The following is a 17,456-nucleotide window of genomic DNA, read 5'->3' on the forward strand; positions in this document are numbered from 1 at the left end:
AGCATGAGTCTTGACATTGGCCTGAGATGTTATCACTCTTACGACTGAGTATAAAAGGCCACCTGTGAAATATGTAATCCACTTCTTGACTGAAGGAGATGTGTGCAGGAATACCAGAAGCATGGCAAAGGGAAGCAGCATCTTGTTCCCCTTCTCAGGAATTCATGGTTACTGTATATGCGTAACTTGAGACATAAATTGAGACCTTATCGAAAGGGAACTTGTGCTGAAGTAATGCGTGCCCGATTGACAGAGCTAAGTCAAAGGACTCAAAGGGAGTCATCCTCCCTAAGGTGCACACCAGCAACGTGATCATAGACTGGAGCTTCGCAAGAATGGAGGCCTCAACAGGATGACTCTAGAGACAGGAAGCCTAACTATGTTCATATTCAGGCCATCGTCCAAGGAGGCTCACAGAGAGCCCTGAAGAGTGGAGGCCTCAAACAAGAGGCCCAGGGAACACTCTAACCCAAGAGCAGTACCGAAAAAGCTCAGAAAGAGCTAAAATCTCTGTCTAACTGGCCTGCAGAGTGGATGCCTCAATGACTCTCATAATGAGAGGCCTAGCAAAACCCTACACTAAGCTCAGTAGCCAAGAAGGCTCCCAGAGAGCCTAACAACCTAGCATATTACCCTACCACCTAGCCGAGCTCTAGGAGCGGAGGCCACAGTATGACGACTCTCGAGAGGAGACCTGACAACGCCCCACACTCAGGACATCTTGTGTACCTTGTCCGAGTACACTACATCCTAGCTGGTCAAGGAAGCTACATAACAGGGCTAGCAGCCTGACACAATAATAGAAGGAGCTCAGAGGAGCGGAGGCCTCTAATAGAACGAAGCAAGAGGAGGACTAACAACGCTCTAGTTCAAGAGCAGTGACCAAGGAGACTCACTTGACACTATTATAACAGACGGAGCTCAGGGAACAAACAATGGTTAAAGTACACCCAAACTAGATGAACCAGAGGAGGCTCAGGAAAAGAGCCTACAACTTAGAGCTACAGCCCAATTCTGGCTCAATATGCTGACTCTTTTGGACGAGAGGAGGCCTAACTACGTTCTATACTCAGGGCTGCTCAAAAGGAAGCAGTAACTAAGGGGGCTCACTGAGAGCCATACAATGCTTTCACAACCAACTTTCTTCTGAAAGCAGTGGCTAAGAAGGCTCGCAAATAGCACAAATGCACTTTTCTACCTGCCGAGCTCTGGGGACGGAGGCCTGAATATGGTGACTCTCTAAAGTGAGAGGAGGTCTATCGCCATCCTATGCTCAGAACAGCTTACCAATGAGGCTTCTCAAAGCCTAACTCAGATCTGCTATTCAGGCGGAGCTCTAGGGAGTGAAGGCCTGAAAAGAGTGACTCTCTATAACTCTCCACGCAGTAGGCAGTAGCCAAGGGGGCTCACAGAGAGCCTATTAACCTAGCGTACTGTCTAGCTAAACTCTGAGGACAAAGACCTCAGCATGACGACTCTCTCAAGCAAGAGGCGGTCTAATGACTTCCTACACAGAACAGCTTACCAAGGAGGCTTCTCAAAGCCTAGCAACTCAAACTCGCTGTCTGGGCAGAGCTCTAGGGAGCGGAAGCCTAGAAGAATGACCCTCTATAACGCCAGTATTGTAAAGACAGTAGCCAAGGAGGCTCACAGAGAGCCTAACAACCTAGCATCTAAGGACGGAGACAGCATAACTCTATAAAGCGAAAGGTGGCCAAGTGGAGCACCTGGGCAACAAAGACCAAAAGCAAAGCGATGAAACGGGGTGATTCAAAGTAATTCCTTTGTTAATAATTTGTTACACAGAACTTTATTATATTAAATATTAAAGGGCACCTATTATGACATTTAAAATGTTCCTAATGTTGTTTTGGGAGTCCCCAACAACAGTTTTACGTGCATGCAATGTCAAAAAAACACTTTTGTTGTCGTATAATATGCATTTATTTTTACCTGATTTGCTCACCGACTCCCAAATGATTCGTTCAACGACTCATTTTTCCAAACCCCTCCTTTGCGCGACGCTAATCTGCGTTGATTGGTCAGATGACCCAGCAGTGTTTACAGAGAGAATACTTATTGTTTAACACGGAGTACAATGATGCTTTTATCAATTAAATCATGTTATAATAATGATTATAGTCCACTGCTTTGTAGTTTGTAGTAAAAAACTAAAAATAAAGAATTTAATGTTATGTTAGCGAGCATAGCCCAGAGTTCATATTGTAAAAGCACAATCAGTCTTTGTTTGCATTAGCCCGATGCAATAAACATAACGTTTTTACAAAAAAAAAAAAAATGCAGTTACGTTACTACGAAGTATTACTCTATTCTTTAAGACAACTCCGAAAACAACGACAAACACTTCACATATCTCAATACAATTGTCATTGAAGACCTAGATGCTAAACGGTGCTTACACAACAAACAAAATAATAATTAAGCATGCTACATAAAACATAAAAGCAACAATTATTAATAACACTTACAGGTTGTGATACGGAGGAGGAAGCTGATGCAAATACACTTAGAAATGAACCTTCCTTCAATATCAGCCGGCTCGCGAATCCAAGTTTGATTGCATTTAAAAAGCAATCGTCTTCAAAATGGCGCGAACAAAGCACAAGGCTCAGACTATACTTCTGTGGTATAGTTGTATATATGAATTGTAGCCACTTAGTCTTCAAATGCTCCTCGGGCAGATGAAAAAAGTTGGCTTTTGAGTCGCACTTCAGAACACAGCGTCTCGTCGCCATGATATTTTCCCTGGCCTTGGAGCGCAATAAGTGGGCGTATCGTATTAAAATAACTTGACAAGTTGACGTCATCTAGTCAGAGAAAAAGCTTCGGTCTTCTAACGATTCATAAAAATGACTCAGAGTCGACTCTTACTTTTGAAAGACAATAACTTTATATACGGTGCACTTTCATATTTCAAACTTTGCAGGATGTTTTTGTTCACTTAGATCTATGTTACACACTACATGAAAGGTAAATTTCAAAATTTCAAAAGGAAATGCAGCTGAACGAATACGCTGCGTGTTTTAAATAGGCATTAAAAAATAAAAAAAATAACGAAACGCAATATGTGGCGACCGGTGTTGATTCTATGGCGCACCGCCACAAATTAGTCTATGTGTGGGAAACACTGAGATGTAGATATAACTGTTGTAGAAAAGATTGTGGTACCAATATGTGCTACTATAAAGGGGGGTTTGCTACAACGTAGTTGTGTTTCTCCGATAGGAAGGGCCCAATCTTCCTAATGTTATAGGCACATCTGTAGGACCGGGCAGTTCTAACAATGTGGTTTGTAAAGTTTAGCTGATCATCAATCACAACTCCAAGGTTCCTGGCTGTCCTGGAAAGAGTTACGGTTGACAAACCCAACTGAATGAAGAAGTTGTGGTGTAGTGTTGGGTTGGCCGAAACCACAGGCAGCTTCGGTCTTCGCATGGTTGAGTTGAGTTGAAGGTGATAGTCCTTCATCCAGCAAGAAATGTCTGTCAGGCAGGCTGAGATGTAAGCAGGAATCAGCATCATTTGGATTAAATGAGAGGTAGAGTTGTGTGTCGTCTGCATAGCAGTGAAAGGTAAATCCATGTTTCTGAATGACAGAGCCTAGTGATGACATATAGATAGAGAAGAGAAGTGGTCCCAGCACTGAGCCCTGATGCACCCCAGTATCTAGATGTTGCGACTTATGCCACTCGTCTTGAGGATTGACAAGAGGATCTGGTGGTTAACTCTCAAAAGCGGTAGAACTGAGGATTTGGAAGCTGCTCTTGCCAGTCTCAGAGCTTCGGTGACCGGGAGCAGGGCAGTCTCAGTTGAGTGACCGTGTTTGACGCCAGTTTGGTTGCTCTCTAGGAGGTTGTTCTGTGTGAGAAAGGCAGAGACTTGGTTGAACGGGACTTGCTCAAGAGCTTTTGCAATGAATGGAAATAGAGATACCAGTTTTCTAAAAGTGCTGGGCCTAGAGTATATACACAAAATACACTACTACACACTACGCACACCTTTTTATCCATAAAACGACAATTGTATAGAAATAGACTTTTTTTAAACTTTGTTGATAACAGAACAGTGCAAAAAGTGGATGTAAACTTGATTACAGTTAAACCCGAGCTGGAATAACAGCAGTTCAATGACAAGTTCAGAATAATTTTGTGAGCGGTAACATTTTTTAATTGGCAGATGTGAAAAGATAATTCTGGAGCCTGTAATCAGTATAAATCTAGCGTGTCAAATATTGTCTTTCCAATGCCATCATCACAAACAGTATTTTTTTTTATTCCAGGCATCTCAGCAAGTGGGAATAGCAGGCCAGCTGTCTTTGTGGAGGCCGACAGACTTCAGAGAGGACATATAGAAGTTCGAGACAATCCAGTTCATAGCAAGTGCAGTGAGATATCGGCCAAACAGACTTACCTACATGGAGAACCAATGTCTAAAAAGTAAATGAACTACTAGACTTACATATCTATTCTACTCATGCAATATACAAGTACAGTGTGTGTTATTTGTGTGAGATTTCTTGTATTTTTCAAGTCTTGTACTTTAGTCCTGCAGGGATTGCAGAAGCACAGATGGCCTATCATGAGCATGAAATGTTGAAGCCAATGAAGAAGAGGAAGAGGAGAGAATACAACAGCCCATCAGATGAGGAGTCCGATGCTGAACCAATGGTGCAGTTCTTTCAATTAATTGAATTGCTGTGTTTGGTGTGTATTTTTACATTATATTGTATTTCATATGGAGTTCTAATGCAAGGAAATGCACTTTTGTCATTAAAGGAGGAAAAAATAGAGGCTTTAAAAATTGATGACAGACACAACAAAGCAGGTACTTACTCACACTCATACAAAACACAGTATTACTTTATAAAATCATCACAAATTAAATCTAAAGTTAGATTTCACACACTTGCACTGTGCATCCACACAAATGTCAATCACTGCTTCAATGATGTTGCCCAAACTGCAGAAATGCAGGTTTTGTGTTCCTAACCAATGCAATCTCATTAGTATTTGCAGGTATTCGAATGTAAAGTGATAGACGCTGATATGAACGATACCAATGCATGGACAGCTTCCAAAATGTAAGCTTGCCTTTACATATGCTTACAACATTAGAGATGTACAAATGTTTCAAATGTGGTGTAATTATTATGCTTGTGAAATGTTTGTATAAACCAGGGATTTGCATGCATATTGATATTGTTTGTATCAGTGTCTATCCCAAAAGAATAATACTTTAAAACTACTTTACATACACATGAACACATAATGAGATGACATCAGAACAGTGTGCTTTGCATATATGACTGTGTAACACATGTCTGTGGGTGCGACAGAGGCTAAACTGGAGTTGTGGTCCTGGCCGCAGTACCTAGAGCAACAGAAAGCTGTGGCCGCTCCAGCCAGACTCTTCCAGGAGGTTTGACTTCTTTATTTCACCACAGGAAGGGAAGAATGCCTCTTTGCTAGTGATTTTAATCTAAAACTCCTTCCTTCAATGACATTTTTATGATGTGCTTTTGATTCTGCAGCTGTGATGTGTTATCATAGCACAGAACATTTATGTGATTTATTTCAATACAGAGTACAGATTACAAACAGGTCATTTATGGATTTTTTCTTCTTTTTTCAATATTAATATTTATCCATGTAACCGCTCTAGACACAAAGGGTTCCCATGATTAAGAACAACTTTCGACAGGGTATGAAGTTAGAAGGCATTGACCCCCAGCATCCCTCTATGTATTTCGTCCTGACGGTGGCTGAGGTACATCGTGACGGCTCTTCACATTTGACTTTCTGACTGCTATGACTATAATCAATGTGGAGAAAGTCACTCTCTTGAAATGCTTGTCTCTAGGTGTGTGGCTTCAGATTACGCCTTCATTTTGATGGCTATTCTGACTGCCATGACTTCTGGGTCAACGCCAACTGCCCTGATATTCACCCAGCTGGATGGTGTGAGAGCACAGGACACAAGTTATACACACCCAAAGGTGAATTATACATTTGAAATCTGTTCGGGTGAGGAAAATAGTTCAAATAGGTGTTACACACACACACACACACACACACACACCAAATTCTGTATTTAATTGTATTAAAGGGATTCTTCACCCAAAAAGTCTTCTTAGGTGTATATGACTCTTCTTTCAGAAGAATATAATCGGAGTTATATAAAAAAATATCCTGGCTCTTCCAAGCTTGGATGGCAGTGAATGGAGGATGAGATTTTGAAGCTCTGGGGGTTAATAAAGGCCTTCTGAAGCGAAACCATGCGAAACCATGTGTGTCATGCGTCGAGTCAAGTGTTACTCTTTCACCCTAAACCAATGCGTAGGCCGTCTGTCGGAAGCTAGTTCTACCAGAAAGACTCGGGAGAATAAATACTGTGACAATGAACATTTATTAAGAGCTCAGCAAGCAATCAAGTTCTTTGGCGTACAGTAGGCCCCGTCCGTAGCTTGCAATCCTAGGGTTCGGACTCTGCATATCCTGCCTGAAGACGAAGGCAGAGGCGCAGCCGACCCCCTGCGGAGTAAGGGAAGAGGCCATCTGGTGGTGGTGGGGTGGATGGAGGAGAAAGACATCTTGGTGTTATGTGGAGGATGGAGGGAAGGACCCGTCTTGGAGGTGGTGGGGAGGGTGGAGGTGAATGGAGCGACAGCATCTGCGAACTCAGATGTGTGTAAGTACCAACCTTTTATACCAAAAGTATTAGGATATGATTGGATAGATGAGAAGGTAATAAGTTACGTAACAATTGAGTCTTCCTGGCAGAACTTGCGCTAGAGCTTCATTTATTTAAGTTGATAAAATTAGAAATATGGATGTTTTTCTTACACAAATGCATGGCTTCACTTCAGAAGGCCTTTATTAACCCCTGGAGACATGTGGAGCACTTTTATCATGGATAGATGCGCTTTTTTGGGCTTCAAAATCTCATCCTCCATTCACTGCCATTATAAAGCTTGGAAGAGTTTTTCGGATTGTGTTTATTGTTATATTTATTTTTGGGTGAACTAACCCTTTAAAATCACAAGTAACTTTTCTACAGTATCACCTACAGTTGGCTAATAAACTATATTATTTGCCTGAAAAGGTTTCTGTGAATAATATTAATAATGATATTTATTGAATATTGCTGTCGGGTTATAGCGATTTTACCATGTCAAGAAAATCCCTTAATTGTGGGGAAATCACTGTGACACTTGAAGTTCAAAAAAAAGATTATGTTAAAAAAGGAACTATGTAAAAACAGATCTATGTTAATAAGAAGATCTATGATGTATCTGTCACGGTGTCTGTCATTGTTAACTACATTCCTCACAATCCTGGTCTGCACTTATCTCTGTTCATTGCACTCAGCAATGTTCCCATCATTGTTTCCAGCTGTCTCTCGTTATTATTGTTAGTTCTGTGTGTTTATATACCCTGGTTGTTTCTTGGTTTGTCACGGATTCCTTATTTAGTATCACACCACTTCGGTTGTCTGTTCTTGCCTGTATCTTGTAGAGGACGACCTCTTAGGGCAGACCTGGGCATTGTACGGCCCCCGGGCCACATCAGGCCCTCTGGCTATCCTTGACCGGCCCACGTAATGTAATTGGTAAATAAAAGCTGGAGTCCGTAATTTTTTTTTTTCTCAATATATAAAAAATTAGATATTGAGTGTGTACATCATGAATCAATGTTCCAAACTGTGTTTGTGTCTTATCCTGAATCACTATGGTACACCTATAATCAGTGTTTATATTCGGACTATTTTAGGCCGGTCGAGTCGGCACCGCTGCAGAGTAACACTGTCCCTGAGTGACTCGTCATAGACATGAGAGAAGTAGTTCCGGCTGCAATGTTCTTCCGCAATACGCATGCAGTTCTGTTTAATAACCGCTAGAGTGCCAAAAGTTGCGTGAGCGTTAATAAAAAGCTTTGTAAAAAACTGTAATTGCAGTTTCTTTTCATGTTTGCCTTTTCATTTTAAAATTGGCAGTCTTGCCTCGAGATTGTAGTGAAAATGAAAAGTGAAATCACCAATTGCATTTTATTTTAAAATTTGACAGGGATGATGCGCTGTCCCCGTGAAAATGAAAATGAAATCATTTAATTTCATTCTCAATTTTGTCACATATTTTGCGTACAATTTCCTGTAATTAAAAAGTTAATCTGGTTTTAGTTTTCATTTTTATCATTTAATTGATTAATTTAATTATGTCAGAATATACCTTCCATATGTGACATGCACCTTCACTCAACTGTATTCGCGCTCATGCAGGACAGCGTTCAAGAAATGCGAGTTTACCGTTAGCCCTTAAATATGTCAGCTAAAAAAAGAAAGTTTTTGTGAATGTTAATTAAATAGTTATATAATTGTGTGTTGTGTTAATTTAATGAATTTTTATTTACTGTTTTTCTTTTTTGAGAGAGATGTAATATATTGGGCAGAACTGAGTTAAGTGTATTGGTCCGGCCCTCTATAACCGCCCCAGTTTCTCATGTGGCCCCTTGGGCAAATGAATTGCCCACCCCTGTCTTAGGGAGTTCTTAGTTCTTAGGGAGACTGGAGGTCTTCCTCCTCCTCCTCCCCCAATGACGGGATGATGGGAACAGCTGAGTGCAATGAACAGAGATAAGTGCAGACCAGGATTGTGGGGAATATAGTTAACAATGACAGACACCGTGACAGTATCTCAATTGCTTTCTTGTTCCAGTCTAGAATCAACAAAGAACCGTGTACTAAAATACAGTTATATTGTAAATTATCTTATGTTATAGTTTGTGTAAAGGTTCTTTAACTTCACTACCATTCAACACTGTTCCCTTTCAGGATGTAAAGAAGAAGAGTTTTCTTGGCCCAACTACCTAAAAATCACCAGATCACAAGCTGCACCGAAAGAGTTGTTTTTTAGCTCAATCAAAGTAAGTCATAAAATCGTTGACTGAATCTACATATATTGTAATTTCCTACAAAACCAACAACGGTCTGAACAAAGGCCTTGTCTTCTCGTTGTGCAGTCGGAGACGGACTGTGGGTTTGAGGTGGGGATGAAGTTGGAGGCTGTCGACCGCATGAATCCCTCTCTCATCTGTGTTGCAACAGTAACAGACAAAGTGGGCAACCGTTTTCTGGTTCATTTTGATAACTGGGATGACACGTATGACTACTGGTGAGTTACAGCGGCGACTCAAGTCTTTGGGCCCTATTTTACAGATCTAAGCACATGGTCTAAAGCTCCCTGGCGCAAGTGCACTTAGGTCGTGTCTGAATCCACTTTTGCTAGTTTAACGACGGGGAGAACGATCTGCGCTCCCGGCGCATGCTCTAAAAGGGTCGTCCCTATTCTCTTAATGAGGAATGGGCGTGTTTTGGGTGTAAAGTGCAATAAACCAATCAGAGTATCAACTCCCATTCCCTTTAAAAGACAGTTGGGCTCGTGTCATGGTGGATTCGTTATTTACATGAAGGAATTTGCAAGCAGAAAAACTGAGCGCTTCTCTAGCGAGGAAACGGATCTGCTCGTGCGCGAGGTTAAAGCGAGACCATCTACGGGACAAACCTGATTCCACCATATCTTTATGTACACAATAATAATCTTTTACACTGTAATCCTTTTATTTTAATTTGGCATGTTTGTGTGGTGCTGCTGCGTCCCTGTGTGTGTAATAAGCAGATTGTAAGCGCGTTGTGGACCCGCCTATAGGCGCACATTACTAACGTGCTCTTTAAAGCGGCACTCGGTAACTCTAGCCACCGCTTTGCTGATTTTCTCAACGAGCTCCCCTACAGCTGCGGTGCGTATATTTTTCACATCACTGTCGTAAAGTCACTTGCGGCGCGCCGGCGCACTCCTCCCCCTTTTTACCGCTGCTCATGTGCAAATGAGTCCCAGACGCACCAACTTTATCGTGTGGAGCATGTCTACCGAGGTGGGTAATACATCATACACAGTATCATTTAACATTGACATGTACATTTTGTATTCCGTAAAGCAGTTCGTGTTTCTCGCTCTTTCTCGCTCGTTCTCGCTTCTCACGAGACTTCCTATTTTCAACTTACCGGGACGTTAGTCCCAATGATGCAAGGCTGGTTTTCCGCCTGGGAACGCTGGGGGGAGCGGGGAAAGTAACCATTCTCACCAGAACAGATTATTTAACCATCCAAATGATTTCTAAACGGATTTATTATGCCTTGCACAAATGCATTTGCTATTTAAACAACGTGGCGCAGGACGTAAAAATGAAAACTGCGTCAGGCTGAAACTAGAAAAAAACACTTGCGTCGTGCCTGGTGCCGCATTGTGCCGGGTGTATGATAGGGCCCAAGATATGATAGTCCTGTGTGAATTAATAGGTTTGTTATTCAAAATGAAGTTGTAATATTTTGAGTTTCCTTATGTCATAGGTGTGATTCCCGCAGCCCGTACATTCATCCCACTGGCTGGTGTCATGAGAGAAGCCTCCCCCTGACTCCCCCGCAGGGTAAATCACAGAGACATCACACCCAACACACCCATCATACCCAATACACCCATCACACCCATCACACCCATCACAACCATCACACCCATCACACCCATCACACCCATCATACCCATCATACCCATCACACCCATCACACCCATCACACCCAACACACCATCACACCATCACACCATCACACCCATCACACCCATCATACCCAATACACCCATCACACCCATCACACCATCATACCCATCACACCCATCATAACCATCACACCCATCATACCCAATACACCCATCACACCCATCACACCCATCACACCCATCATACCCATCACACCCATCACACCATCACACCCATCATACCCATCACACCCATCATACCCATCACACCCATCATACCTATCACACCCAATACCCATCACACCCATCATACCATCACACCCATCATACCATCACACCCATCATACCCATCATACCCATCACACCCATCACACCATCACACCCATCATACCCATCATACCCATCATACCCATCACACCATCACACCCAACACACCCATCACACCCATCATACCCATCACACCATCCATCATGCCCATCACACCCATCTCACCCATCATGCCCATCACACCCATCACGCCCATCTCACCCATCATACCCATCATGCCCATCACACCCATCTCACCCATCATACCCATCATGCCCAACACACCCATCTTGCCCATCTCACCCATCATGCCCATCACACCCATCTCACCCATCATACCCATCACACCCATCACACCATCACACCCATCATACCCATCATACCCATCACACCCATCACACCCATCACACCCATCACACCCATCATACCCATCACACCCATCACACCATCACACCCATCATACCCATCATACCCATCATACCCATCACACCCATCACACCATCACACCCAACACACCCATCATACCCATCACACCCATCACACCATCCATCATGCCCATCACACCCATCTCACCCATCATGCCCATCACACCCATCACGCCCATCTCACCCATCATACCCATCATGCCCATCACACCCATCTCACCCATCATACCCATCATACCCAACACACCCATCTTGCCCATCTCACCCATCATACCCATCATGCCCATCACACCCATCTCACCCATCATACCCATCATGCCCATCATACCCATCACACCCATCATGCCCATCACACCCATCACACCCATCACACCCATCTTGCCCATCTCACCCATAATACCATCATGCCCATCACACCCATCATACCCAACACACCCATCACACCCATCTTGCCCATCTCACCCATAATACCCATCATGCCCATCACACCCATCATACCCAACACACCCATCACACCCATCACACCCATCTTGCCCATCTCACCCATAATACCCATCACACCCATCATACCCATCTCACCCATCATACCCATCTCACCCATCACACCCATCACGACCCTCACACCCATCATGCCCATCACACCCATCATGCCCATCACACCCATCATGCCCATCACACCCATCATGCCCATCACGACCCTCACACCCATCATGCCCATCATACCCATCACACCCATCATGCCCATCATGCCCATCACACCCATCACGACCCTCACACCCATCACGACCCTCACACCCATCATGCCCATCACACCCATCATGCCCATCACACCCATCATGCCCATCACACCCATCACACCCATCTCACCCATCTCACCCATCACACCCATCTCACCCATCACACCCATCATACCCATCACACCCATCACACCCATAAATGTCTCAGTGTTAGGGATGTACAATTTGTTTCACATTAGTGATGTTTTTACTGTTTGTTTGATCAAATAAGTGTAGCCTTGATAAGCATAAGAGACTTCTTTCATAAACATAACAAATCTTACCGACCCCAATCTTTTAACCTGTAATACTGAAGTCTGCCTATGTTTTCTATAACACTGGCTCAACGTGTTCTTCTGCCGGCAGATTATCCTGACCCTGACAGGTTCTCGTGGGAGAGATATTTGGAGGAGACGGGCTCAACGGCGGTCGCTGCTGAAGCGTTCAGAGTGGTGTGTTAAATCTCTCAATCCTTTAGAAGAGTTTAAATGATCTTTGCTTTAAATCTGTCAGTCAATAAATGAAAGGGGTCATGACATGAGAAATCAGGTTTGCCTTGCACTTTCGACACGTAAGAGGCATTTAAAACATAGTGTAAAACATCTTCCACATTATAAACAAAGTATTTATTTAATCAAGCTCCATAAACAGCTCGTGTTGACGTTGCTTGATTTGTGGCGTCACACGGGCAAATGCATGTGCATAGGACTGCCTCCAGAGCAAGATCCACATCATGTCCACTGCCGTTCGGTCTCTTACAGGTGCAGTGGGCGATTCTGAGAAACCCTGTTGATGGTTGATAGAGTCGAGCTAAACACACACATCCCTCCCTGCCATTGTTCCGCCGCCCAAAAAACACGAACACGCAACGCAAGAGTGGATGTCTCTTTATCATAGCGGAAGCAAAATAATGCTTCAATGACACTCAAAACTGTCCTGTTACAAGAGCTAACATTACAACAACAGCTTACCTTGCTTCTGTGAAACACAGCAAAGCCTCACGTGTTCCTCATGTTCCTCACGCATGGAGCAGAAACAACTAGTGTTCCCAGTTTAGTGTGGCACTCAAGATCCTAAGGCCAAGGTCAGGATTTCTATTAAATTATACATTACATTTCTGGTTTGTTTAATCTTATCCCTCCAGAACATGTGGAATATACGACATGTGTTGCTTGAGATCATTCTGTAAAACTTTTGTAAAGCTTGATGCTGCTCGCTATCCTCTGCCATTACAGTATATGGACAAGCGCAAGTGGGACATCTTTTTTTTTATTCTCCTTTTGTGAATGTGATGATTTCAGTGTGAGGAAGGAAGAAGGTCAGGTGACTGAGACTTGTGCATTTTATAAAAGTAATTCAAAGAAATCTCAAAGGTTGTGCTCTGCACAAATAAAAACTGAATAAACTCTTTCACTGCAGCACTTGGGTTTCCAGTCACTCAGTTCTCAGACACACGAAGTCCCAGTCCAGTCTCTCTCTCAGGCTACGTCTACATTAATCCGGACACTTTTGAAAAGTGCGTTTTCGTTTATAAACGCTCTCCGTCCAGACTAGCGTTTTCAGGGGTTTTAGGACGTTTCAGTGTGGATGAGAAACTTTTGAAAAAACCCTGAAAACGCTAAATTCACCTTCACTGCATGCGTAAAACCCCACAAAAGATCACTGAGATGATTCCGATGGAGAAATAAATGATGAAGTTATCGCGCAATTCTTCTGACAGGATAATTTAATTTATTAAAATATCTCACCATCCACTGAAGCGTCCAGGTCGCACGCAGTCACCGTGTGTTTGGTCTAAAACGCGACTGCTCTCATGTATCGCCGCAGGACAGTAAATGTGAGTGCATCCTGTCGGCGTGAAAACGGCGTTTTCAAAAAAGCTTTGTTTTCATTCATAAAAACGCCTTCTGAGGTGAGGATGGAAGGCCAAACCGGAGAGAAAAATATACGTTTTCAAACGAAAACGTATATTCCTGGTGGCTTTTATTCTGTCTCTCCGTGACAACGACTGAAACAAGACACAGGTGTTTGTCATTTGCACTTGACCTACTTACTGGTCTCCTGTCTCTCTCTCTCCTCGCTGAACCTCGGCCTCCTCGCCGCAGTGAACCTCAAGGAATATAAAAATTTAAAAAAATGTAACTCTTGGTCATGACCCCTTTAATTGTTAGGTTAGTCAGACTTGATGAAATCTACAAATGTGTCTGATTGAAACTATTCTGTTATAAAGTACTCTGATAACTGTATTTAAACCATTTCCTTCAGCAAAATAAAGCCAGGCTTAGGATTGCATTGGAAAGCCGACTCCTCTTGTGTGTTTGCGTAGCGTCCTTCCCACAGCTTCCAGTTGCAGATGAAGCTGGAGGCGGTGGATAAGAGGTGTCCGGGCCTGATCCGCGTGGCTACGGTGGAGGAAGTGGACACTTACAGAGTAAAGGTGTGTGAGAAACTGCTTTAACCAAATAACTAAAGTTCTCTTACGAGAGTTCTCTCGTACTGCGTCGAAGACGCTGCGGGAAAGATTATTTCTCGAGATATTGAAGCCAAAAAATTAATCCTTAATTTTGTAATAATGTAAAACGCTTTGCAGCAGCATATAGCCTTAGGCGGAACAGCTTGCGCGCCTATTGGCTGCTCTGCGGCAAAAGCAGCAGCCTATGCGAGGCCTCCATGACGCTTGACCCAATGAGGACGCTTCGCGCCCTCTACGTCACGTCCCGCCAGAATGGCCGTGGCCTAGGCTTATAAATAACCGAGCACAGCTGCCATACTCCGATTTTCTTTACTTCAGCGAAGCTCCCGCATCGCTGAATCCTGAGAGGAAGCCGCCACAGTCGTCGAGAAGCATCACTGCAGGACGTGCCTTTCAACTGAAGCCGCTGGTCGACATCTCGCCGCCTTCAGCCGCCGTTCCCTGCATCGCTATCCGGCGTGGAATATTATGTCCTTTTCTGAACAGTGTGTGTGTTCGCTGCTGCATCACACATTTTTTCTCCCACACTAAAAGAGCCGAGCGTCTTTTTAAAGATGCCTCGCAACTGTCGCTCGTGTCGAGCTCCACTCAGCGACGGGGACCACCACGTGATTTGTGTTTCCTGCCTGGGTGAGGACCACGCAGCTTTAAGCTCTCGCCGATGGCGGCTGCCATCACTGTGAGACGATGCCTGTGGTGACTCTGCGGACTCGCCTGGCTTCGTTCGCTGAAGCTGCTCTTCCGCCCACTGCAGTGCCGCGCCGTAAAAAGCGCCGTGCTCAGCGGAACCCGGAACCTCCCTCCACCAAGAGGAGCTCGCCGCTTCCGCCGCCAGCTTCTCCGCCCGCTTCGCTGGACTCTCTGACCGACGGACAACGGCCGCTGTCTGCCGCCGCATCCGTTATGGACGATGAGGGTGAAGCCGCGTCTGTGGAGGACGACTACTGTTCTCTCCTCGCTTCGGGTAGCAAGGGTTGGGCGAGCTCCGTGGATCTCCCCGCCCCCGCCCCTGCCGCTCGCGAGCGTCGAGGAAGAAAGGCCAGCATCGAAGCAGAGCTGATGCGTCTGCTCACGCAGGCCGTCGCGAGCCTCGGATTCGAGTGGTCGGCGCCCAAGGAGCATGCGCTTAACCGGCTGGATGGCTGCTTTCTGCAGGGGACCGTACTTCGCCGCCCTCTCGACTCGCGCCCTTTCTTCCTGAGCTTCACGAAGCCCCATTTTCAGCCAGGGTGCATACTTCTGCCTCAGCAGCATTCTCCGTGGTGGACGGTGCTAGAGACAGAGGATACCAGTCCCTGCCTCTGGTGCTAAAGCCTGCCGCACGTCTTCAGCTTTGAACAGTCGCGCCTACGCCGCCGCTGGACAAGCTGCGTCGACATGGCAAACACAATGGCGGTGTTACAGATCTTCCAGGCCAACCCTTCTCCGTAAGCTTGACGAGGAAGGCCCGGAAGCGATCTGTGTGCAGGATTTACGGAGCGCCACAGACCTCACTCTCCGCGCCACTAAATCCGCTGCACATGCCATCGGGCGAAATATACGCTCAGCTGGACGCCGCCCTCCGCTGCGTGGGCCTCGGCCAAAGATCGCGATCAAGCCCGAGGCCTCCACGCCTTCCTAGCCCGCCTAGGAAAGCAACAGTGTTCAAGTCCCGCTGCGGCCGGATTTTCACCAATACTTTTCGCTCGCACAGTTCCAACACACGTGACCGTGCCAGTGTATTCTGCAGTCAACTAACCGGCATCACGGCCCGTTTGCCTGCACACAAGGTAAATCCGTCCCAGGTAAATCTGAAAAGAGTGTATTTTCTGGTGTCCCGGCCACGGCCGATGGTGTAATGTGTGTAACTGTAATGCCCACAACTCAGTGCCCATTCGTACACACAAGCACAGCCCTACACAATACAGGGCTTGCACACATAAAATCGACTGTCGATTGTGCATCACATGTCGTGAACGTGGCCGCTGTTCAGTGCCCACAATCACTACACACTGCATGTCTCACGGTTTCTGTAAAAACGAAACCAATGCACGGTCAGTCAGTTCTAATAGACAGGGAGTACTGTCTATTAGAACTGACTGACCGTGCATTGGTTTCGTTTTTACAGAAACCGTGAGACATGCAGTGTGTAGTGATTGTGCATTGGCCCCGTGCATTGGCCCGCTATCACGCACCCACATTTATTCCCAGACATGACGAGCCCTATGGGGCTCGCCCCGTGCACTCTCTCTCAGCTGAGAGAGTTGAGCGCGCGCCGGTTGCCCGCTCGATTAAGCGCGCCCCCCGCCTCAAACGCTGCAAACACGGCGTCCATGTTACAGCACACGGTTGCTCTCGTGTCGCCGCCATTTCGCGACCAGGGCACAGATTTCATTCTACCCCTAGTTACTCATGCGAATGCGTGGGAAAAACTTCCCGGGGTTTTCAGAGTGGGTGCTGAACATTATAAAAAGAGGCTATTCGCTACAGTTCTCGCGACGCCCCCACCGTTACACGGCGAGGGTCGAAACTATGGTAAAAACAGAAGTAGCACATCTACTTCGAGCCGAAATAGCGAAGCTATTGAGCAAAGGGGCCATAGAGCTTTTATCTCAAGCTCAGAGCGAAGGGGGTTTGTACAGCAGATATTTCCTGGTGCCAAAGAAAGACGGGGGTCTCAGACCCATTTTAGATCTGAGGCATCTGAACAAAGTGCTTGTGAAGCGCAAGCTCAGAATGCTCACGACCAGAAAAAACCTCGCGCAGATTCGCCGAGGGGACTGGTTTATGTCAATAGATCTGAAAGACGCGTATTTCCAAATACAAATTGCGTCACGTCACAGGCGATTCTTGAGATTCGCCTTCGAGGGCCAGGCATATCAGTATACAGT

The 17,456-nt window shown here is 45.1% G+C and overlaps 1 protein-coding gene across 2 annotated transcripts in view; it reads left to right on the forward strand.

Moving 5' to 3' along the window:
• The window catches only part of l3mbtl1 (L3MBTL histone methyl-lysine binding protein 1), a 45,503-nt gene that overhangs the window by 14,188 nt on the left and 13,859 nt on the right, over positions 1 to 17,456 (forward strand). For both annotated transcript variants that reach the window (XM_079588610.1, XM_079588611.1), the window contains exons 5-15: positions 4,301 to 4,457; positions 4,565 to 4,688; positions 4,797 to 4,845; positions 5,357 to 5,439; positions 5,683 to 5,787; positions 5,881 to 6,016; positions 8,848 to 8,939; positions 9,036 to 9,187; positions 10,423 to 10,499; positions 12,480 to 12,565; positions 14,440 to 14,550. In XM_079588610.1, the coding sequence (XP_079444736.1) occupies positions 4,301 to 4,457; positions 4,565 to 4,688; positions 4,797 to 4,845; positions 5,357 to 5,439; positions 5,683 to 5,787; positions 5,881 to 6,016; positions 8,848 to 8,939; positions 9,036 to 9,187; positions 10,423 to 10,499; positions 12,480 to 12,565; positions 14,440 to 14,550 (1,172 nt within the window). The remainder of the gene's footprint in view (positions 1 to 4,300; positions 4,458 to 4,564; positions 4,689 to 4,796; positions 4,846 to 5,356; positions 5,440 to 5,682; positions 5,788 to 5,880; positions 6,017 to 8,847; positions 8,940 to 9,035; positions 9,188 to 10,422; positions 10,500 to 12,479; positions 12,566 to 14,439; positions 14,551 to 17,456) is intronic.

Source organism: Phoxinus phoxinus (assembly GCF_949152265.1).
Source record: "Phoxinus phoxinus genome assembly, chromosome: 18".
NCBI classification, from domain to species: Eukaryota; Metazoa; Chordata; class Actinopteri; order Cypriniformes; family Leuciscidae; genus Phoxinus; species Phoxinus phoxinus.